This window comes from Anguilla anguilla, chromosome 10, assembly GCF_013347855.1.
Source record: "Anguilla anguilla isolate fAngAng1 chromosome 10, fAngAng1.pri, whole genome shotgun sequence".
In the NCBI taxonomy this organism is placed as follows: Eukaryota; Metazoa; Chordata; class Actinopteri; order Anguilliformes; family Anguillidae; genus Anguilla; species Anguilla anguilla.
The window spans coordinates 38,827,578-38,851,275 of NC_049210.1; the positions used below are offsets into that span (position 1 = coordinate 38,827,578).

Consider the following 23,698-nt stretch of genomic DNA (forward strand, 5'->3'; position numbering starts at 1 on the left):
AACATTATGAATGAAGGTCTTCAGTTTAACTTGCCTATTAAACTAAAGGTTATGAAAATGAATGAAATTTAATTTATTTAAAATTAATTAAATTAATTTATGACTTTTTGCATTAATTTTTCATTATCATCATAAGAGGTGATGTGGTCTTAATATTATTGAACAGACTGTTCAACAATCATTAAAATATAAATGGAATCAAACATACTGGGAGACGAAACCTCTTACACAGATTGAACTAACCATTTGGCAACATACCAGTTTGACGCTTACCATTATATTGGTGCCAAACTAATATTTGATTTCATATAATCTGTCTTTGAATGTGAGTCAGAATATGTAACAATGAAAATTGCAGGTTCCAATAAAAATATACATTCTCAGTTCTGGTTGAAATAATATTTAAGAATGATACTTCTTATGAAGAGGCAAAGATACAAGAAGGCATTCAGTATGTACATTTTGGGGGATTTAATAAAATTGATATGCCTGTTGCCTTTTAAATTGTCTCATATTAGTAATCCTTTGCCAAGTAGGCTCTGAAAGTGATTTGTTCTCATGACATTAGTTTAATGTCCCTGTAAGACTACCTCTAGGATCTGTTACATATTGTACAAAAATGGCAATTTGCTTGATTTGAAGTGCAGATCATTTGACTTTAGTTCTTTTTTGTGCTATGAGCAAGCCATTTGTTCTGAATCCAGACAACCCCACTCTGAACGTCCACAAGAACTGCAATGCCTGGGATGAGGTTGCCTTTGTTACCAGGAGTTTGCTCAAGACACTGCTGAATGGGGTTCCACCTACAGGCCACGTACTGATTTATCTATTTTGACTAGGGTTACCATTTTCTAGTACTTCATAGTAATTACAGACCAGGAAAACCACAAAATCTCACCTGTGGGAAGATTTATTGATGACAATGAATGGATTTAGAAAGACACACACTATAAAGCTTTATTTACAAATATAGACAAACAAAACTTTAACACTCCATTTACATTTTCCCTTTTGAGATTCAGTAAAAATGTCCATAGTAACAGCACTGAAGATTCTTTGCTGCACATTGATTGTTCTCCTAACAAAATATTTTGTCTTTCAAATTCTTTATGTCACAGATGGCAATGGTATTTAGGTCTTGATCAAGGTACATGAAAGGTGGATTTCCTCTGGTATGCAGAAGTATATTGTGGAAATACCAATGCCAGCATGGCAGGGCCAGAAAAGTTTATTTTGGAAATACCGCTGTCAGCGTGGGCAGTGCCTAATGTAGGAGTTGTTTGGAGTAGGATTAGAAAACTGTTTGGCAGTTTCCGGGAAATCTGAACCCGATTTACAAAAAGTGCTCCATACCCATACTACCACTGGCAGTACATATTTTGACTGATACACTGTATTCCTGGGGCAGATTTGCTTAAGAGGAACGCACGCTTGTGACTGCTTAACCCTGGATACTGGTGGAAGCGAGTAGACTTGCATCCAGCGGTGAATCATCTATCTGTATTAATGGATAAATGAACCTCTGTTTCTTTACCTCAGCTGATGTGTGGTGAGCATTCTGGTGAAAATGGCTGCTGTGCATCTTGCTGGTGGAGGCTACACATTTGTGATGGTTGACGTGAGACGCTCCTTCTTCACTGTAAAGCATTTGAAGGCCATGGGTTGAGAGGTGCAATGTGAATTCAATCAAAACCATGGGAAAGCCAGTCAGTTCAAGGCTGTGTATGGGATGACCTCTTCCATGTTGGATTTTCGGGGTGTCTGTCTGCGGTGTGAATAAGCCCACTAACTCCCTCCTGGTATCTGGTCATTGTCATGGCTGTAAGCATAGCTGGGATCTGTCTCGACCGGCAGATCCCTGCTCATGCTCGGTTTTTTGTCCTTGGAGTAAACGTGGGCGTGGTCTGTTTCGGTGTAAACGTGGGCATGGTCTGGTTCGGCGTGAACATAGGCGTGGTCTGTTTCGGTGTAAATGTGGTCAGAGTCTGTTTCGGTGTAAACGTGGGCGGGGTCTGTTTCGGCGTAAACGTGGGCGGGGTCTGTTTCGGTGTAAACGTGGGCGGGGTCTGTTTCAGCCCACCGCGCCTCCCCAGCTCCGCCCTCCTGGTCCTGGCTGTAGGCCTGACAAAGCGCCAGGCTCAGGATCTCCTTCTTCTCTTTGTAAAAGCGGAGCTCCCTCCCGGCCCTCCGTGCCTCCCCCAGCTCCCTCAGGGCCACCTGAAGCTCCTGGGAGATCAACCCCGGGTTCTCGTGCTCCCGCACCATCCAGTCCAGCGCCATGTGGCTCCGCGTGTACTCGTCCAGAGGATGCTGGGAGTAGTACGTGATCACTTCCTGCATGGTGGGAAGCACAGGGTGATCAGCACCAAGGCTTTGTACTATGAGCTTTGGCGGCCATTTTGTGAAAACAATCAATAATGCCGGTGAGAGACATTTATTGTGTAGCTTCATGAGCTTTATGTATTTATTGTTTGCTTTATGCATCATCATTGTGTTTACTTGAGCAGCAAATTGCAATTTTTAAAAGCTGAGAAGAAATAATAACCAATTGTTTTTCGCCCAGACTTGAAAAGAAAAGCTGTAAAATTAATAAAATATCAAATAGGTGACAGAAAAGGTCCACCATTTTTCAATAATTCATGCTGAGTTACCTGGCACAACAAAAATAAAGTATTAAATAATAAATGAAGAACTTAAGAGGCCTTGTAATTTGACAAATTATAAACAATGTTATATTTCAATACTGAACTTTAACTTTAAGTTGCATTTAATGACTCATTTTAAAATGTATTATATAATTTCTAATATTTATGCAGAGATGCAAATTAATCTTACAAATTTTAGAAATCTCTTTATAACTTAATAAAATAAAAATGAATAAATTATTTCAGACAAGAATTTCAAATTGTATAACATCCTTGCATATTTATTATCAATGTGAGAAAGATTTGATCTACTAAGGCAACCTAATGATTTATTCATAGTCTGATGCCTGATAACAGTTTCCAGAAGGGTTATTAGTGTTTGGCAATGAAGGTTTGCTTCATGAAAAGTTGATAATGTATCATGCCTTTTTGATGTTTTTATTCTGACACATAATACAAATTTAAATATTTTTACCTGGCGAGAACACTTTCTTTCTCGAAAGACCTTCAGCGTTCCATTCCAGTGCAAAAGCTGAAACACCGTCATTATCTCCTGAATATTGGCAGGAAGCAAGAAAGTCATGCTTTTCAGATTGCTTATAAAGTATAATCAAGTGAGAGAAAAGATATTCCAAAAGTCAACATTACTCAGGTATTCAGCTATGTTACACAATCCAAGCAAAACTGTATATAACTGGAATATATTTGAAATGATTCACCTTCACCAAGATTCCCTGTTGAAAATGTGATTTGATAAATTCTATCTCACTGGAGTTCAGCCAAACATTTAAGAATGTGAACATAATTGAACGCTTATGTGGATGGGCTCCAGCATCTCATCACATTGAGGGCAGAGTTAGTTTTGAAGCCTACTCTAAGCAACACTAAAATCTTATCTCAAGTAGAGGTAGTGTTGCTTGAAGGATGCTTTTCCTATTTACCTATACTCCAAACCTGCTTGTGATACAGAAGTAGCTTTAGAGCTGTTATGTCATTTTAAGCAGCTGTAACACTTCATTAGATGCCAACAAGTATGCTCAACTCAGGAGCAGTTAAGATAATTTATCCTTGAGGGACACAAGGTAAGGTATAACTGCAGATTTGCGAGTGTATATTTTGGACTTATTCCATGAACACAGATTTAGTTTAGACAGAATGGAAATGGTAGGGTATGGCTGGTTCTTCCCCTCTAATTACATATCATGTATTTAAATATATCACGTATGTAGACTAGAGGGCATTTCACAGCCTGATACAGTGTTAAAGCAATTTCTGGTTATATTTTTCCTCAGGCACAGTATAAATGAAACTGGCTAATTGACAATGGCAGAAAATGTTAGCTACCTGTGCAGTGAAAAATAGTTTTGCTGAATATTCCTTTGGTAAATGCACTTTGCCACAAATCGAATACATTTGGCCTTCACCCCGAATTTCGCAGAACATATTACTATTTAAAAGGGACTAATAACTTGGTCAAATCATTTTAAGGTAGTTATATTCCTTAAAATACTAATAGGAGAGTTTGGTTCAAATAGCAGTAACTCAGTAGTAGACTACTGGGGATGCATTACATTTGAGTCTTATCCAAGGGAAGTGGAGAACATCATTGCTAGTCTCAGGAAAACAAAATGTACTTTTGATTAGTTTAATATTGCACAAGAGAACCCTTTGTTTTTTTTGTTTAAAGAATATAACAGGATTAAATGCCTTGACTGGTTTTTCATCCAGGTGCTGCGACCGAATTTCTGTCAAACTAATTTTTCCCCACACATGATGGTTCTGGAGCTCTTTTATCTTTATAATTTTTAATTCAAAAATACAATTTACATCCACAGTTGTGAGGTGCTCTTCCTGACCATTATCATAACAATGAAATGTCAGTTGAATTAGACAAAACAAAATATTGACTGTACTGAGGACTAAACTAATATATGTGATAGATAGCTCATAAATAAATAGCTCTTATATAAAAACAACTCCATTCGCCAGCTGTAGAAACTTCTAGCAGTACGTATCACGTTGGCAGTAATGTTCCCTTACCTGAAACTCCAGCATGGTTTTTCCTATGTTTGATTCCAACATAAGGCAGTAAGCACCAATACTTGTGCTTGGATCCGAGGCATCGCTTATGCAACCCTGACAAGCATGGAAATGAATATAAACATCAACAAACAATTAACTTAGCTGAATTTTATAAATTTTCAAATTATTTGGAGCTGTGGAGTTTATGACTTATTTCAACCTTTTATCTGTGGGTCTGTCAAACTTCACCTCTAACCTGGGCTGTGTTTTTTAAAAAGGTATTGTTAAAGTAATGTTTCATAAGAGGGCCGTTCACGTCTTGCAAATGTTAGCATTTTCTGGAGCCTGAGTAGCATGTAGCTTAAACTCCAGAGCAGAACAATGCAAAATTACTTCATCTGCCCAGAGGGACATGCACTGCATTTCAGAGGAGGCTAAAGTCCCAGTTCCAGCTATTTAAGCTTTAAGAAAAGTTCACCTTTACAAGATAAAGGCTGCTGTCTCTTCATATGAGTTAGGTGTTGTCAAACACTCTGTCAGCAGACCGTACATGCGTATCGGGCGGAGCGAAAGAGAACAAAGAAATAAGAGACAGGGTTTAGACCACACACACACATCCTTGTCATCCCAATTACCCTCGCTGACACCTAATAGATAACTCGAACGTAAAACTGACAGGGCGAGCTGAAGCCTCTCCTTGTGCACCGGCCCTTCTAATTACTGGCCGTGCATCGGTGCATCGCAGCGTGGAATAGCTGGGAGCACAGCTGTGCTTTGAGTGATTGCGCGTTCGGTGCTTTGTCCTCTCAGGACAACACTGCCGGACAACTCCTCTACTGGGTGGCCCCTGTTTCTCCCACCGAGGCATTAAACAGCTTCTCTGCTCTTTGGCCCGCTGCCAGGTTAACCGTTGAGCTCCCAGAACATAAATATGTCTAATCCTGCTGTAAAAAGGGGAGAACTGTGCTGGACTTTTTCACGTGACTGGAATCGTATGTTCATAATGCACTTTCATCACTGGGGTAAGTGGTTCGTAAGGAGTCATGCTTTGGCTCACAGGCCTCAGTACTATTTTTAAAAAATTTTGTTAGTACAAGCAACAGTTCTTTATTTCTTTGATGTGAGAATTTATAGTGCTCCTAATTCACTAGGTCTATACTCCCTTCTCATGTAGTGAAGAAAGCACAGAGATGTGCAAGCAATCATATGAATACCATCACAATGGCAAGTTACTTATCTTTCAGAAAGGAAATGACCATGGGAAAACACTCGGTTGGTTTTTTATAAAACGCAGCTGATTTGCTCATTTTGATACGTAAGGAGCCATGCTTTGGCTCACAGGCCTCAGTACTACATGATCTTTTTAACTGACACTAGCAGGTAACTCCTTACTGGAGCTCACACTTGCAGATAACTGCTTACTGGAGCTCAAACTAGCAGGTAACGGCTTACTGGGTCTCACACTAGCGGGTAATTGCTTACTGGGGCTCACACTAGTAGGTAGCTGCTTATAGGGACTTACACTAGCAGTGGATGCTGCCTCCTCCAGGCTCTGAGAGATGAACTCGGGGGTGATCCTTCGGGACGGGAGCTCGTTGAAGAGCGAGTTCATGAGGGCGATTCGGGCCGCGTCCCGCCTGGCCTCCGCCTTGGTGAAACAGCACTGAGAGAGATAATCGGTCGACAGGTCAGCAAGAACAGGGGCAAAGGTCACACCACACATCCACTGTCATGTTTCACAAACCTGATGTTGTTTAACTTCATTTTTATAGTGATGTTATTCCTTTATTCTAAAATGCAACAATGAGGCACCTGGATTTTGTGAGTGGTAATACAAAATTTTACCGACTGTCAATCACATTGATAGTGGAATGAGTTTATGTAGGACATAAGTGGAATTTTAGTGCTACAAACATGCATGAGCCTATTTTGTTTACCAACTCACTGCAGGATTATGACTCTAACCAGCCCCATACACCCAGTCCCAGTTTTGAAGTTAAGATCAGCTTCTGCCTTTGTGGTGTTGGTGAAAAGCCAATTGTACAGGTCACAATGGAGCCATTGAAAGCCAGCTTGGGATCCCGGCTGAACAATATGAAGAGAGAGAAACGGCCGCGGCGGACGCGTGGGGAGAATACAGACAAGGTCGATCCTCAGAAGCCTGCAGCGGCTTTGATCGGCGGGGTAAAAACACAAGGCAAGACGCTTCAGCCAAATTATTCTGCCGCGATTGGTGGAAGAAACGAGCCTCCCAACACTAGCCGAGGAAGTTAATGTAAGCCTTTTGTGTTCTGCGGAGGACGAGGAGGGCCGCGGATCAAAGCCGCTAGCAGCCTCTGTTCAAACAGCCACTGCATCTCGGGGGCAAACATTCGTGTGTGCGTGAAAACCTTTGAAGAGACAGCTGCCACCCCTGAAAATTCTTTGGAGCTATTCTCCTTCTAAACATGCAAACTAGCCACAAATCTGGAGTGTTTTAAATGTGGGACATCCAAGTTTATGCACGCACTCTTCTTGAGCAGTTACAGTACACAGGCCTAGTCATTGCATTCCAAATGATAAGGAACTCTACGAGAAGTTTGAGGCTGAGACTTGGGCGTAATCACATTATGAAACAAAGAACCGCTTTGTGAGTGGGGCTTATTTTTGAAAATGGGCTAAACCGAATGAGGTAAAGGCATGTCTCATGTCATTGGTTACACATACAGCTTTCTGTAATTTATTATTTTGGTGTATAAATAAGTGGCACTCACGTGAAAGGTAAGAATCGTATGTGTGCAGTGTCAATATAGACCACTCGTCCCTAAGAAGAAATTTAACTAGCTAGGCACAACTAAACCATGAAACTATAAAATTAATATAAGATAATTGATGACCTCAAAAATATCAAATGTCCAATTAGAGAATCATACAGCTGTATGCATTAATTGCACGCACGTACATACTCACGCATGCACACACAAAAGAATAAGATCAATCTGTTCAAGTCTCATCCCGGCCACATTCAAGAACATTCCGTCTGCACTGAGAGAAAGGGCTTGATTTGTGGTGGGTCTGCCTAATTGGACTAATAAGAACCACCTGTAGCCATCCCTGTTCTCACACATGGCACTGTTCTGGAGCACAAAGGGGGAAATGCGCTGATGAGACAGACTGAAAGGAAACTAAGCTCATGAGGTGGCCGTGCATTCCCAACGTGCCGAAGAAAGGCTGGATCTCCTCCAGGCTAAAGGATGGACGTTTATTTTCATAGTTTCCCCCCCAACGTATTGATCCACCTTGTGATATTTTTCCCAGAACAAGACAGAAGCACGCAAAACCAGTCTACAAATTCTGAGACGGAGGGTTACTGGTGTGCATTGATACTCTCATATCATCTTAAAACACAACACCAAAATCCTTGGAAAAGGGCCTTAGACAGCAAGGTGTAGCTTATTGTAGTGTGAGGAATTTTGTTTAAAGGTTGGCTTTCAAAAGTTCATACTCAATGTTTCATTTGTTTCAAATGTTTCAAGGTTCCCCATGGTTGCGCTTGGCAAACCCAGGGAAACTCCTGGTTCATAATTCCAGGTCTCATGAGCTCGCATAGAAAAGCAGCTACTGAAGTTTTTTTCCCCCCCATTAGGACTCATAGACCTGGCAACTAATGCCAGGAACTTCCGTATAGCAAACAATTTAAGCACTTACCCTCTGACTGTCAGACACCCCTGTGTTTTTCAATTGAATTTTATGTTCTTAAGTCAGAAGTCCAAGTTTTGGTACAGAAAAATGGGACAGCTTCAGACCTGGGGCTATGGATACCTAGAATGCACTGTGTGAATACATATTTGTGGATATTAACTTTGTCTGTAATGCTATTCCCAGTGGCAGGTGGAAATCAAAATCTAAACTTAATAATAATTTCTTTTTTTTGTTCAAAAACCAATAAAGTAACAATAGAATCGCAAACCAGGCATCAGCACCTCTGCCTTTAAATCTATCTGCTGATACACGATGTAAATACTATCAACCACATATATGGGTAAATCTGAGTTACTTGGTGAACAAGAATAACAGTGATCTTGTAAAGTGAAGGTGAAAATAAATAAAAAGTGTTTGGAAATGACAAAGCATTTAATTAAATATCTGAAGATGATATGCGTGATGCTCGTGGCCTGTGCAATGCACCCTTACTGTCTAACACAGGGTAGGAAAACCTGGTCCTGGAGAGCCAGTTTCATCTCTGGTTTTTGTTCCATCTTATCCGATTGCAAGAGTTTGATGGATTATTAAGAGCCTGAGTCTGAATGTTGAAACCCCTCCAGCACATGGTTACCTGCAATCATTAAACCTGTTCATTAAAACGAACTCAAAGGAAGCCATTTATGTAGTTTTAGGTTTGGGCGGAGAAAAAACCAGGACATCTCTGACATTGGAGGACCAGGGTTGCCTGCCCTTGGTCTAACAGATGTAGATTAATTACCTGGAAGTTCCCGAAGCAGCTGCCCCCAGGCAAGGTGACATAGCAGATGTACGGGGGGCTGGGAGAGGGAGCGGACTCGTACACCACTAAACTGTCTGATTGGACGATGCCTCTCTGCGCTTGTTTCTGCTCCCAGAAGTAATGTAGCATTGCTACAACGTTCACTGAAAACACATAGAGAGCACATAGATGTAATTTTTCCACAGCCACAGAAGGTATTGTATATTGCATGTAATGTCATGCAGAAGCCTCAACCTTTCTCATTCATTTGACTTGAGCGTTTGGAAAGAGGAAAACTTTACGGGAATGAACTGCTGTCCTAAAAACAATTTCAGAATGAGGGATATTAAATTTAACTGGGACTCACAGAAGAATTGTAAAATTCAGTTAAGCAGACTTTTAAGGGTTAACAGGTCAAAAGCCTGATTTATTGTATTCTGCATTATTCTTATAACCAGAATGTCTTTATATATAATCCTCAATCTAGACCAAATGGTCAGAGAAGGAAAACTCAGTTGATTAAGAAGCAATTCCCTAGTGCTGCGAAACATTGTATATGTAGAAGACAGTTCTACAGCTCAGGGATTCTCATGACAAATGGTCTAGTTAGGGTGCCCCTATGGAGACAGAAGAGTAAAATTGCATAATCAACCTCAGTTGCCTATTCCACTTATACCTTTCTGACCTAAAATCATGTCCACGATGCTTACTTAAGTGGACCAGACAAGCTTTACCATCATTGTGCTTCTGCTTTTTAAATCTCAGACAGCCTTTTAGAAAAATTGAGGATGAAAGATATGAAACATTTTAATGACATGGGAAAAAAATACAAAGAAACTGACAAAAAGTAAATTGATTGGAGGGCTTATTCTTTAGTGGATGTTGCTTTTTCATTTCAAAGGCACTGTTGGACAACGATAATTCATGGTAAAATGTAATTGAAATTATAAACAAGAGAACTTTTTAGTTCACAGTGGTTCATGCACATTAAGTAGCCATTTTTCTCTGGATTGACTCCAAATAAGAGACTGAAATTCCACAAGGATATAAAGGTCTTTTTATCTTTGGATAAACCAACTGTACATGCGATTATTCAAACTGGTTTCAATGTGCAAAACATAACAAATCTTCAAACTCAGCATGACCCAATGTATAATTAAAATAATTAGAAAAATTACTGTATTCATGTAGTGAGGGCCCACCTTTAATTACCCAGACAGCCCACGAAGGAGGGTTTGTTTTTTAAACTGTCTGGATTTCAGTAGTTACGGTAGCATTATTTAGTGCACAGAATGCCTGGAGTTAAGATACTTTATGTTTATTACTAAACCCATCAATTCACCCATCAGTCAGATATTATGTGCAAATGTGTTATTTCACCATGACCAGTTACCTGAAGATAGTTAAACCAGTTTTTCTTATGATACTTGGCTGAAAAATGTACTTGACTCATAGTCTGATGGTATCAATATGTCGTTGACAAGATGAACCAACCAGGCTTGCACCTTTTTATTTAATCTTGTTTGACATACACTTCAGATTATTAATACAGTGCAGAGCGATCTTAATGTAAGAGGACACCATATAAGGCTGCAGACAATCACCATCACAGATGAGTGCACGCTGGACGCAGGGCCTATTGGTGTTTATTGTACTGGTCCAGAGCCAAGGAATTTTCAAGTTCCTATGCAGTTCATCAAAGTTACCCTGGAGAGGAAGTACCAGGCAGCTAAAATGGCCTTCAATTTGTCTTTGGGGCTTAAGCCCAATTTAGATTTTTGCTGAAACGCCCATTTCCCTGAGGGCCATTATCTTAAAAGAAACAATGTGTTCGGCAGAGAGAGGTTCTGCAGTTGGACGGAGGTAAACTGTCTGAAAGTGTGCTCCTCCTGAGCCGGCAGACTGTTTGAAGCTTTCTGTCAGCAGTCACTTCTGAGAATGGCTGCTGTCTGCACTTCTGACATGCAGAACATTCCAGAAAGGCTACTCACTCTTCTATATTATACATTCCATGACTTATTGTTATCCTTTGTATAAGATATTTGACGTCTTTCCTATCTCCAGCTAAAACAATTAAAGGTGTGCGCTTCTGCAGTTGCCTGCAAAGAGGCCCTTCTAATCTGCTTAATATTACAGAAAAAATATATGAAGAATAGTTTTGCATAAAACTAGTAGTGACTAACAGTACCACTTCAATCAAATTGATTTATTTCCTAAAATACTTACATTTTATTTCCTTTTCACAACCACACTGTTCACACTGACCATCAGCTTGTCTGGAACAAACTATTCAGGCACTTAGACTGTGGAATATATGACTATGTAAAGGACAGTTATGATGAATGTCAGTGAGTGCTCTTGGATGACATACCCAGCTAAAGCTCAGCAGCAGTGGACCCAATGATGGTCAGGAAATTAAATGAACATTGGAGATAAGTTATTAAAAAACAAAAACAAAAAAAAAAAACGTTTTAAAACTGACACTTTACGATAATTTAATATTACTCTGTTGACTTGAAAGAACTTTCACCAGAATGGATGGAAGAAGTTTAGCTCACAGTGTCTCTCTCCAGCAGGGTTTGATAGAAGTGTGGAGGGGGGGGGGGGGATAAGTGCATTCCAATCATATGATTTCAATGTTTCTTATTATTTTTATAGTCTGACCGTATTGCCTATCATATCCATCCGGATAAACACATGTCAACACAAGTAAACACAAGCACCACAGGATGGAACCCATCATATTTTTTTTTAAGGTGACAGGTTCAATAAGGATCTCAGGATGGTAGCAAAAGCTTATTTTAAATATGCAGGAAATTCCATGCTTTATTATAATGGAAATAAGATAACTGGGTACCACCTATATGTACAATATATAATATATATGTATCAATTCTATCTCTCAGACTGAGATGAGGTTACATTATTTTAAATATAAAAACTGCTGCGTTCATGGATCTTATTACCCTGAACTGCTCGCATGCAAACATTACATTGTTTGAAATAGCAGTTTTACATCTGACAGCTGCTCCTCTGCAGTGCCATATTGGTATAATAACAAATAAAAGAAACCTATAACTCATTGCACTTGTTTTATGTTTGAAGTAACACTTGTGCATTCTTTACACTGCTATTATGTTTCATGGGTTATTGTATAAAAATAAAAATGTACATGATAAACATGAAAGACATTTGTTTAAATATTGGAGAACTTTCAATAATTTCCCAGCACCAACTGGCACAAAAGTGAAAATATGCTTCACAGACACAGTGGAGGATTCAAGTCTGTCAAATCAATATATACAAACTGAAAATTATTTTTTGAAGAATCCTTTTTCTGAATATACAAGACATGCACATCTGTGTGAGATAAACATGGATTGCTTTGAAAGAAATCCTTCACAAATCACCACAACCCAAACAACTGAGTATATTCACAGCTGAACTTATTAAAAGCCAAATTATAAAAAGTTAAAAAAATTAGCAGCACATCTGAAGCACAAATTACGCATACTTTTTACATCCACTTTGGTTGGAAGAGAAAGAAACTAAACGTCTAATCTATGAGAATAGATGCGTTGCAATTGAAATGTTGGCATGGCGACCTGCATATGCAGCAAATAATACATATGTCATAAGCAATATTGAACAAAACTTTTTTAACCAAAAACAGCAATATAAATTTTTTTTAAAATCTACTGCTAAACCACAGGCATTAGTGTCGTGCTAATCTGGTGTAATAGCAGACTCCTACAATAACACTTGTTTCTGAGCGTAAGTGCTGCGCTAGCGTACACAGCACGGGCATCTCATTTGCCTGTGAAAGAGGGGTCCCATGCCAGCCCTGGAGCGGTGCCTGTGGCAGAAGGGAGCCAGTAGTACTCACTGTCCTTAAAGGCGCTGCTGGTGTGGCCGTGCTGGAGCAGATGGGACAGCATCTCCCTCACAGAGCCCTGAACCCCGTCCATCCCAGAAGCCTCTGCTCCCCAGACTCACACAGGCACCGTCCTCATGCTCCTGGGGCTGCGCAGCTTGTTACACAAACTCCTGCCAGGACCCAGATCCAGCGTGCGCAAAGCGCAAAGAACCCTGTGTCTGTCTTTTTTTCCTCCCCTTCTCCGCCGCTCTTTTTTTTCTCCACAACCCCAGCACAGCACATCTGCCAATCAGGCGCAGAGGGGATTGTAAAGCCGGCCCCCCCCGGGGGTCCCCTCCTCCGTGGCTGGTCCACCTTTGTGGAGCGGCGGGCTAATTAGCTGTGAGTGCGGGACGGCGCGGTCCGCTCCCTCTCCCTCCATCTTATTAAGCACACCCACCGATCGCCGAAGCCAGCCCGCTAAATCCCCGCTCAGGAATGCGGACCTTTCCTCACTCAAAGCTGTACGGTCACAGCAGCTGCCAACCCTCGCCTGTTCAGACATAAAGAGCCATATAAAACGCAAGGCCCAGCGCAATATGAAAAAGTGACTATTAGAAAGCAGATTCAAATAAGACAGAATACTGTTTCCCACCTGCTAAGAATACATTTTTTGGGTCACTAAGACAGAATGTTTCTAGGGCTTCATGGGCTTTAGTAAATTTAGTAGTTACATTTAAAAAAAAAAAAAAGAAAACCAATAAACATTCTGTAAAAAAAGGGACACTTATTTTTGAAAGCAGTGCAACATTAAAGCTTTAAAAGCTTTGAGATGCCGCCAGGTTCACAGATAAATATGAAAGCACTTCACAGCGTGTGAAAGGCAAAAGAACAGAACCTCGATTAGTTAAACTATGTGCGTTTAGCACAGCTCACAGTAATTTTTGTAATACCAGCGCCAGCATTTTGATCTGACACAGACTAAGCCTAGTGTGGAGCAGGGATTGATGAAAGGAACCTGTACTTTTGCACAACATCCCATCCAAGACTGCCAATTATTTCTCCTTTCGCTTTATTTCTTGTCCAAATCTACCATCGGCCAGAATCCATTTTGCGACTTTCATCAGTACCAAATCCGATACTAATTTCACCCTCTGTCTGTCTCCTTGTCTGGAGGAAGCGAGCATTGTGGAGCCATGCAATTCAACGTGCGTGGCTCTGAGAACCACTTGAATAAAGGCTTATAACCATCATTAAACTGGCCAACATGAATGGCCATTGTTCCCTGATGAATTAATCCACTTCCTGTCTGAAGGAGCTGCTTATAAAAGTATAATTGTGCACTGATATATTCATTACCATAAAGACTGAAAAGACATACTTCCCTTTTTGTTCCTTTGAACTTCATTACCGGCACAATCAATTGTTAATTTTCACCTGTCACATTAATCAATATTTGTGTTCATTTTTCCCCCCACTGAAATGCATAGACTTTATTTTATCACTCTCAAATCTTCAAGATGAAAAATTTGAACGTCTGGCACCACCCCCTCTCCAAAAAAAAAAAAAGAAAAAAAAAAGAAAATCCCATCCCAAATTCCTCAGGTCTTTATGGGGAGAATGTAGTCAGTCCTTTCACAGGTTGGCTTCATTGTTAGAGGACTCTGGGAATGGAGACAAGTGCTTTGCATAAGTGACAATCCCCCTCCCTCCCTCCGACAATAGCGGCATTGAAGGGAATAAGCTTGCATCCCAAATCAAATAGCTCAATAAGCTCTTCAGAAAAGTGCCGTTCTATAGCGACCGTGTGTACGCTAGCAGCCAGCTTCACAAAGCAGTCCGGACATTTCAGAAGTGAAAGAGTTAAGTTAGTGATGTCCTGTAAAAGGCTTGTTTTTGAGTTCCTCTTAGTCATTCACATGCAAAAAAAATTGGTTGGTGGGTGGGTGGGTGGGTGGGGGGGTTGGGGTACACACAATTCCTTCCTAAAAACCCACTTGTTATGTAAAACCCATGGAAAAAAAACACAGAGAGCGCTGCTGTAGTGGGATCAAAACAACCCCAGCCCTTGTCCTGTCAATCAATTTTGGCCAGGAGTCTGGGGGAGGGAAGGGAACAGAAAACAAACTGGGGAGGGGGGAGGGAGGAGGGGGGATGGTACGGAGACTTTGAAGGGACATGTGTATGTTTTCCCTGGAGCTTATACCGGCCCAGCCTCTACATGAGCTGCAGGTCTGAATGGAATCCGTCTGCAGAGCAAAAGAAACAAAGACTAACTCTCCTGTAAACACAGGCCATGAGTAGCCCATGTGTAACGGCACCTCTAACAGAGTGTTACTGTTCTCCTCACGGGCGTGCATACACACACACCGTTTATGCGCTACAGAGATGCTCTCTGCCTCATTGATGTTAGAACAGTGATAACATCACTTAACAGGCTCCAGATCTGACTTCAACTCAATCCAGCAATAAACGATTACAATTATTATGTTTAAGGCATATTACATTATGTTGGTCCTGAGCCTAACCAGTGTCTGGCTAATTCCTGGACTGAGACAACATAAGAAACACATCCATTAGTATCTGTAATATGCCTACATACTGAACATATAGATGGCATGTCTTCTTCCTATATTCCTACATAGAATTACGTTTTGGTGTTAGGGCCCAAAAAACCTTCAACTTGCATTAAGCTGGTTGCAACAAGAACCGCAACATATCCAATGTCCTTTAACAGACAGAGAACATCAAATGCATGGCTTTTATTTATTATCATAAATCAACAATAATAAATACACACAGGAAGGGACAGACCAAAGAGACAAAGAGAAATGTGAAGAAACTAAAGGGCAAAATTCAGGCCTCCCCAAAATGGGGACGTGGACCTGAAATCCCCAAGTCTGCCTACCAACACTAAAACAAAAACAAGTAAGACAAATAATTAGATATTTAACAAATATCCAATAAATATGAAAACTTGGTCCAATTTCCTTAAGTTCTTGTATAGCTGATATTCCAATTAGTCATATTGCATAAAAAATATAGGCCTGTATGTTCTTATAATGCAACTTGTTACATTTAACACTTCAACTCAACTTTCGTATTGACTTGTTAGATTTAACTCCTGATTTTTTTTGCACACCCAGGAAACTTGTGTCACTCGTCTCAGACATTAAACATGGTTTCCCCCCTGCCTATCGAGACAGAGTTGGGAAGCGGGATGTGTTGACATAACCTGCCATCTTCCTGTATAGAGTGGCTTTTGTTTGAGACTGGAGGCGTTCTAACGTAAACGGGATCCATGGGGTCTGGCAGCAGCCCTCTTTGACCTGATTCCCTGCTGGAAGACAGCGGGAGATCACGAAAGGAGGGAGGGAAGGAGGGAGGGAGGGAGGTAGCGGGGCCGGCAGGGGTCAGGTCCTGGACCCGTGAGCGCAGTGGCTCGGAATCCACAGCCATACACACTCACTTTCTCCAGTCACACGGCTACGTAAACTAGCTAATAAGTAAAAACCGTGAGCTGCCCAGAAGAAGGCAGTGCTGTGTAAACAGCCGTAAAAATGAATACAAAGCCAGACATGTTCCACCAGCAACAGACGGAAGTCAGGCTGGAGGCTCCGTAGCCAAAGTGAAGGGCTTCGGAGAGATTTGCGGTTTGTTTGCCACAGCTTGGGAGTTGGCTAACCATTCTGTTCAATAGATGTACACAGATACAGCCGCTGGAGCACTTTGACCCCAAACACTTACTCCTCTGTCTTCACGTCCCCTAACTAATGTTAAAGCACTGGAATCATCTGAATTTTAATCTTAAATGTCACAGCTATTAGCAAGACAAAAAGTCATGTCTATGTCTTTATGTCTGTTATGAGTAATTACAGAAACTTGCATAGCTGTACTTGTAAGGTTCTTTTTTAGTTTGGAAGTCCACATCATGTAATAGTGTTTATCATACCATCTGGACAGTGACGACTGTTGCCATGAGAGAAGCGGACAGAAATACTCCTCAGCCAATTCCTTCTAACTGAAGACAGGGGTGGTTCTGATTCTTTTTATATCAACTTCCCAGTAACCAATGATGTGGCATATCAGAATTCTTGACATCACCTCCAATAGTTTTATGTTCAAATATTGTACAACTCCCATGTCAGTTTGCAAAAGCCTGCTCTTCAAACTGAACTGGTTGATGTCAAGAGGCCTGTGATAAGAAAAATGCTTGCTATAAACTGTATTTATGAAAATTCGAGAATACATTTCTTCCAAATTAGCAAAAAACAAACCATAAAAGGGAGCCCTCTTATAAAATTAATGGGTTTATTGACTTTCACAGACAATGAGTGAGCTAATGCACAAAAGCAGCATCCTGTAAGTGGTGTGTGAAACGATCAGTCTCAGTGTCCGTAGCAGGCTCCGCCCTCTTTAACCCCAGAAGGAGGCTGCCTCCAGGCTGCCTTTGATATTGCTCATGTTGTCCCGCCTCGCCTTGGTCACCAGGTTGGCCTCGCCCTTCTGCAGGCGCCGCCTCTGCGCCGACTTCTGCTGCTTGGTGAGCTGCCGCTTTACCTTCTGCTTCACCAGCTCCTGCGACAGGGTTCGAATAAAACCAGCCAATCGTCAGTCTCCGTCGAGGTCACCTGACCTGATGGATGAAGGTTTCCTGTAACGACTCACAAGGATACTGGGAGCTGTCCTTGGATAAACAATGTGGATCACCCAGGTTTGACCCCAGACCCCATCTACACAGTGTCTGGAAATGGAAGCTACAGGTTGTGAGATTTGTGCCATGAAATCTGATTAGTTCTAACATATTTTAGCCAGCTTTACATTACAGGCCAAGGGTCGAATTGGTTTGAATCCCTGCTGCCAAACAGAGCCACATTTACACAAACACTCTTTGGCAGAAGTAGCTGATGTATTGACAATGTACATGTTCCAGAACCGGTGAGGACTATCATCTCACATTGGTGTCAACCTGATCAGGCTCATAATACAGAAAGTTTACAAACCTAACAATTAATGCTAAGCTTCATCTCGCTACTATTAATTTTTAAATATACATCTAACTGGAATTTAATATCAACTCAATTTTTTGGAAAGAGTAAGCATATGGGAAAGTATCTAAGGAAATAGCAAAGACTTAAAACTGCTGCACACTGATTAACTTGCCCTTACAAAGGCACATTTAGAAATGCAATCCAAACACTGGTCACAGAGTTTTATCAAAAAAGTACCCCTTAGCGATTGTGAAACAAACACATGACACAACTGTTATTACAGTGATATCAGTGTCTCATGGGTGTTTTTCCAAAAATAAGGAGTATGATTCATGTAGAAGAAGCCAAAGCAGGTCAGCAGTGCAGACAAAGAGAAGCTTGAAGCTGATCCATCAGTAACACTTACAACCCAGTGCAATCACACCTTATTTTTAAAGAAGAAAATCCCAAGCGCTTTACGTCAGACATGGCATATCCACTCACGATCATTTCAAGTAAATTTTTGATTGGCAGCTCACAAAATGGTTGGCAATGAAATTATATTGCCAGTTATACTGCATTTTAAACAACCTCTGAAAGGGTTAACTGTGGGGCCCATTTAGCATAGCTAAACTGCAGTGGTTTCCGGATCAACCCCCGCAACTCATCATGGTTCGAGCGTTTTCAGGATTAACAGAACACGGTGTGCGATTCACTTCAAAAGATCCTCTGTTGTTTCCCCCACAAGTCATAACCTAAAACCTATCACATGACGGGACGACGCGTCTGATGGTTAAGAGCGTGCACGATTAGCGTCGTCTGCGTTGGCTGCCCTCGTTCACCTCCGAGCCTCAGGACCACACCGTCTCCCGGTCGACCCACAGCCGGCGTAACCCGATAGCGGCCGGGTCAGGGGGGCAGGAGCAGAGCGGTCCTCAAACTGCCCACTTCCTGTCCCCGGAAGGGCCCCGACACGATCGGACCCAGTGGTCCACCAGCCCTCCTGGGATCACCAATTTTTCCCTTCCTCTGCTGCTTTAACGATGGGACCAGGGCAGGGTGCACATTTGGCTTTAATCTGTTACCAATCTTATATTAAACGGATGCATACCTCCCTCTCCCGCACCCATACCAGCAACAAAACACCATATGGGCGAAGAAATCACAGATGTATACTAGACTATCGAGTACACCACTGTTCCAATGGCTTACTATTTAATGAACAATCCTCTCTTTATAAAAGACTCAAACGTGTTTGTGTACACTAAATGTGTACAGTAAACATAGGTGGTCTTGGTTTAGGGATGCAATTTGGCTGTACTGACCGGGGGTATGGTAGAGAGGCTGCCCACACTCCCCACGGTCGTTTCGCTGGTGGTTCTCCTCCTGTGTTCGTTGATGTGATGCAGGCTATCCTGGTCTCTGTGGAGAGACAATCACACTGATCTCAGTCTGTGGAACCAGAGTCAAGCAATCGCCCTGGCAACAACCACAACAAACTAGCAGCCTAGAATACTTCATTGTACAGCATGCACTTGGCCACACTTTAATTCCACAACTTCACTCCAAACTGGTTAAATGTGAAATATGAAACAATTGCCTGGTTTGTCACTCCTGGAAGTCTGTGTATAAGAACGTCTATATTACAACAGCAACGGAAAATTTGGCAGACAAGAGTGTAAAGGTTAGATTTGTTATTCTACTGTGGTGTCACTAATGGGCACTTAAAATCAGCTCAAGTCTGTACCTGAAAGGCCTGAAATCTTTATTGGCAGCCGAGAGGTTGAGTAATTCTGGACACTGGTCTGCCTCCTCTCGTTCCGGGTCAAACCCCGGGTAAACACAGGCCTCTGGTGTGTGCGGTTCACGGGCCTCTGGCTCTTCCTCTTCATCGGCCCGCGGTTCCTCTGGTTCCTCTGGTTCTTGGGCCTTTGGTTCTTGTGTCTCACAGGCCTCGGTTTCTGGTTCTTTTGGGTCTGTTCTGAGGTTGCCGTCAGACTGTGCAGTTTCGGGCCCGGAGCTGCCCTGACTGGACCGGGCCACGTCCTCCACCTTCAGCCCCTCCAGCTGCTGCATGGCGTGCCTGAACTCCTCCATATCGCCCTCCGACAGGGCAGCCTGCGCGTCTGAGGCCTGGGTGCAGCCTTCCTCATCATCCTCCTCCTCCTCGCTCTGTCCCTCCTCTTCCTCAGGGCCTGCCGGATGTAGAAGCTGATCGTCCTCCTGCATGTCTTTGGTGAAGCCACTAGCAGAGATCTCTACGTCCAAACAGCACTCTCTCCTACAATAAAATGGATCAAGACCATTCTAAAAATGTTCTTCATTTTAAACAAGCCAGTATTGGTCATTCATTTTGACAAATTACAAAAGCACAAGGAGACAACAGACAAAACTTTTTTGTGTTTGTAACTTCTGTCTTGTGGTACCATTAAATGCTTCTTAATTATCAAAACATATAATGTACTTATCTTACATTTTTGATTAACAGTGGGTACATATAAGTGGATCAAGTTCATCATAAGTCAGCCTCTATAAAGCAAAATGACACAGGCTTGTTGAAAAAAAAAAAAAAACATTCCTTAAATTAGGGGTGTCAAACTCAAGTCCTGGATGGCAGCATTTTACAGGTATTTGTTGCTTCCTTACAATCAGCAGCCAATTAAAACTATGGGAAAAAGGTATGAAGCCAATCAGTGACTAAAGGATCACTGATGCTGAAACACACCAAAAACAAGGAGCCACTGCAGCCCTCCAGGACTGGATTCTGACACCGGTGTCTCAAATTACCTGATGTCTTTAAACGTGGGATGCAGCTCACTTTCATAATTGAACCGTCTGCTGAAGAAATCGCGAATGCATTTCACGTCCCGGTCGAAATACCTAGAACAGGTCATAAGGGAAACATAGGAACAAGTGAATATTTGTTCATCGAACTGCACACATTTTCAATAACAGATTTTTCTGAAGGGTCATCACCATTCGGCATTCAGATGGGCAGTAGACACCATCTGGGGAAAGTCGATCATGGTGACATGGTCTCTGTCGTCCAGCATGAGGTTGAACTCGTTGAAATCTCCGTGGATCAGTCCGTGATTGGCCAGTTTCACAATCAGCTCCATGACCTCACTATACAAGGCAGCTGGATCTTCAATGCTACGAACTTGACATCTGCAAACATAAAAGGGACGTTTCAATAAAAGCTGCATTTACTGCAAAATTACAAATATGCACGTAATCAGTTTGCAGGCTCATTTATGAACAAAACAGGAAATCTCTTTTGTAAAGAACACAAAAACAAATCCCTTCTCTGTTTCAAATCCCCCATCAGTATCAAATTATAACTATTTGCCTGTTGCCAAACTTTGTTCTTTTGTGAAAAATTTGTCCTGTCCATACTAGCACTTAATACATAAAGGTTAAATACTCCCATCAATGAACATTCATCAGCTTCTCTTTGTTCTTATTTTTTGGGCAAACATATTTTTATTTTTTGGTCAAATTGCCACTGTGTTACTGGAACAATAGTATTGCAGAGCTGTCTTCCACTTCACAGAGCTTTGCACAACAAATCATTTAATGGACTTAGAACATTATGCTTTTTAGTGTACTAATAAGAATATGGGCTGTAAACCCCAACACAAAACATGGCTCCTATCTAACAAAACCAGCCTTTAACATAAAAAATAATGAAAAATTATAACCTTGTATGGGGTGATGGCCTGGCTATATTACTTCAAAATGATAGCACCTGTTTTTACAACGCAGAGTAATACAAAAACCAATATTAAAAATGGGTAATAAGATGTAACGGAGGGGGCCGGATGTGTCTACTCACAAAGGATGTCCATTAATGAGCTCCATGACAACAGCATGCCTGTTGTAATCCACTGGTTTAGGGACAGGAAATCCTCTGTCATACAAAGCCTAAGACACAGATGCAGAGCTGTGATGCACTCAGCTGCAGCAAATTAAAAACTCTCACTAGACAAGGGCATGACAACAAAGATTTCAGTGTAATGTGAACATGATGCACTGCAATCAGCTACTTTAAAAAATCTGAAATTAAAGCGACAGCATTAAGATACAAATTCATACAAATGATAGTGAGAAATATAACTGCAAAAAAGTAGTATTTACATTCACGATATGTTTCAAGCACTTATTATTTTCCCAATGTTCAATCAGGGCACAACACTTATGCCATTTTTCCAGAGGATTAAGCATCACTTCACAATGCCTCAGGGAGATGGTACCTTCATGTATGCAAACTCCTTCATTGCGGAGAGGCGAGACAGGTAGAGCCAGGACATCTTGTTCCTGTGCTTGTGGTAATCCCGCTTGTTCTTAAGGTTGCGGAATGACGTCCGCCCCAATCGGTGAAGCTTCAGAGCAAGCTGCTCTCCTTCTGAATTTGCAACAATGTAGATATCTGACAGGTAGCACAAATCACAGAATTAGTCACTGCACAACGCCAAAAATGTCTTTCAACCACACTATACAGTACGATACCAACAAAAATAGCCATATCTCACTGACCTATATGTTGCACTTTCAAAAAAGCAACTTCTTATGAAATATGCTTGATAATTTGTTGATTATATTTATGGTTAATAAATCTAATAGTACAGCCTAAATTTAATCAGACTTCCTACCTGACTCTTTGCCCACACCCATTTGGTTCCCAACAGACGTGAGAGCATCTCGCGAAGAAAAGGTTTTTAAAGCCAGATAATCATAGCCTCCGTAGTTGAGACGGTAACCCTGAACGGCTAGAGGAAGAAAAACAGACCAGTCATCATTTCTATCATGGCTAAATGCATAGATAATAAAATTGGAATGATAAAAAAACAGACATTAAAGTATCTATTTATCTGTGCATAATGTTGGCTTATAATCACAATTCACTTTATACGATCGCAGATCAGCAAGCTAACCGCCAGCAATAGCTACGTCCATGCAAATAAACGAGTAGAAGAAGTGTCATTCATACTTTTTGAGCGTTCATATACCACCAACTTGTGTTTCACGAGTTCCCTCAGTATCTTATTGCATCCTCCGTGTCTGAGACTTGCAATAGAAGCGATGAGACTCACAGGGACTATTTCATGATTCTTCATGCCCATTTCAACCTGAGAGATATCACACACAACATGTTGCTCTTGATTACTGATATGTAACAAGTAACATCATGTAAAACAATGAACTGTCACAAGGTTACAAGCGATATAATTCGCAAAACATTGTGCCTCTTGCTGAACAGATGCTGCCATAGCCGAATATGACAGATATACAGCTAGCTAATTGACTACTTACAGCAGTGAGGACCCGGAAATCGTCTCTGGTAAGATACTTCAAGATTACAACATTTAATTTCCCCATGATATTACTGCAAGTTCACCGTTTAATTGGAATTTTGGGTTAATTCAAATGCAAAACAAGTCGGAACTGCTACTGCACAGCCATTACAAACACACACGTGGTAAGCGGAAAAGACATCCGTACACGTAATACGTAATACGTATTACGTTGTCCACTGACGTCAGATCCTATTTCAGCCACTGAAAATATATCTCTTGAAATTGTTCTGTCGTTTATCTATGTAACAGTTCTGTAGTCATTCAGTTCTGCTCGGAAACAAAACTTTAAATAAGTGGGAAAAATAAAAGTTTATTCATCAACAGTATTATTGAACAGTCGTTCTTTGTGTTAAATATGTCGTTTGAGCTGGAGATAATTTCAGTTG

The 23,698-nt window shown here is 41.2% G+C and overlaps 2 protein-coding genes across 2 annotated transcripts; both read right to left on the reverse strand.

Moving 5' to 3' along the window:
• Positions 1 to 894: 894 nt before the first annotated feature.
• lix1 (limb and CNS expressed 1) lies at positions 895 to 13,366 on the reverse strand. The gene is made up of 6 exons (XM_035436037.1): positions 13,016 to 13,366; positions 9,130 to 9,293; positions 6,190 to 6,330; positions 4,686 to 4,781; positions 3,121 to 3,198; positions 895 to 2,334 (listed from the first exon to the last, which is right to left on the reverse strand). Exons 1-6 carry the CDS (start codon positions 13,095 to 13,097, stop codon positions 1,786 to 1,788), a joined length of 1,110 nt encoding a protein of 369 aa, XP_035291928.1. The 5' UTR covers positions 13,098 to 13,366; the 3' UTR covers positions 895 to 1,785.
• A 3,909-nt stretch (positions 13,367 to 17,275) lies between these two features.
• Positions 17,276 to 23,457, reverse strand: riok2 (RIO kinase 2 (yeast)). Its single transcript, XM_035380017.1, has 10 exons — positions 23,269 to 23,457; positions 22,946 to 23,084; positions 22,608 to 22,724; positions 22,209 to 22,384; positions 21,791 to 21,879; positions 20,932 to 21,123; positions 20,743 to 20,835; positions 19,703 to 20,236; positions 19,281 to 19,377; positions 17,276 to 17,563 (listed from the first exon to the last, which is right to left on the reverse strand). The coding sequence occupies exons 1-10, from the start codon at positions 23,332 to 23,334 to the stop codon at positions 17,402 to 17,404; spliced, it is 1,665 nt and encodes a 554-aa protein (XP_035235908.1). The 5' UTR covers positions 23,335 to 23,457; the 3' UTR covers positions 17,276 to 17,401.
• Between the last annotated feature and the right edge of the window lie 241 nt (positions 23,458 to 23,698).

What these genes read in the sequence shown, in the direction of transcription:
- lix1 (XM_035436037.1), bottom strand. Translation starts at nt 13,097, where the DNA reads ATGGACGGGGTTCAGGGCTCTGTGAGGGAGATGCTGTCCCATCTGCTC. An exon ending in GCTGCTTCGGGAACTTCCAG is followed by an intron (nt 6,331 to 9,129) that starts GTAATTAATCTA and finishes TATCTCTCTCAG; the next exon opens with TGCTGTTTCACCAAGGCGGA. An exon ending in AGGCAGCATCCACTGCTAGT is followed by an intron (nt 4,782 to 6,189) that starts GTAAGTCCCTAT and finishes CATGCTTGTCAG; the next exon opens with GGTTGCATAAGCGATGCCTC.
- riok2 (XM_035380017.1), bottom strand. Translation starts at nt 23,334, where the DNA reads ATGGGGAAATTAAATGTTGTAATCTTGAAGTATCTTACCAGAGACGAT. An exon ending in CTCATTAATGGACATCCTTT is followed by an intron (nt 21,124 to 21,790) that starts GTGAGTAGACAC and finishes TTATGTTTGCAG; the next exon opens with ATGTCAAGTTCGTAGCATTG. An exon ending in GCCTCTCTACCATACCCCCG is followed by an intron (nt 17,564 to 19,280) that starts GTCAGTACAGCC and finishes ACCCTGTCGCAG; the next exon opens with GAGCTGGTGAAGCAGAAGGT.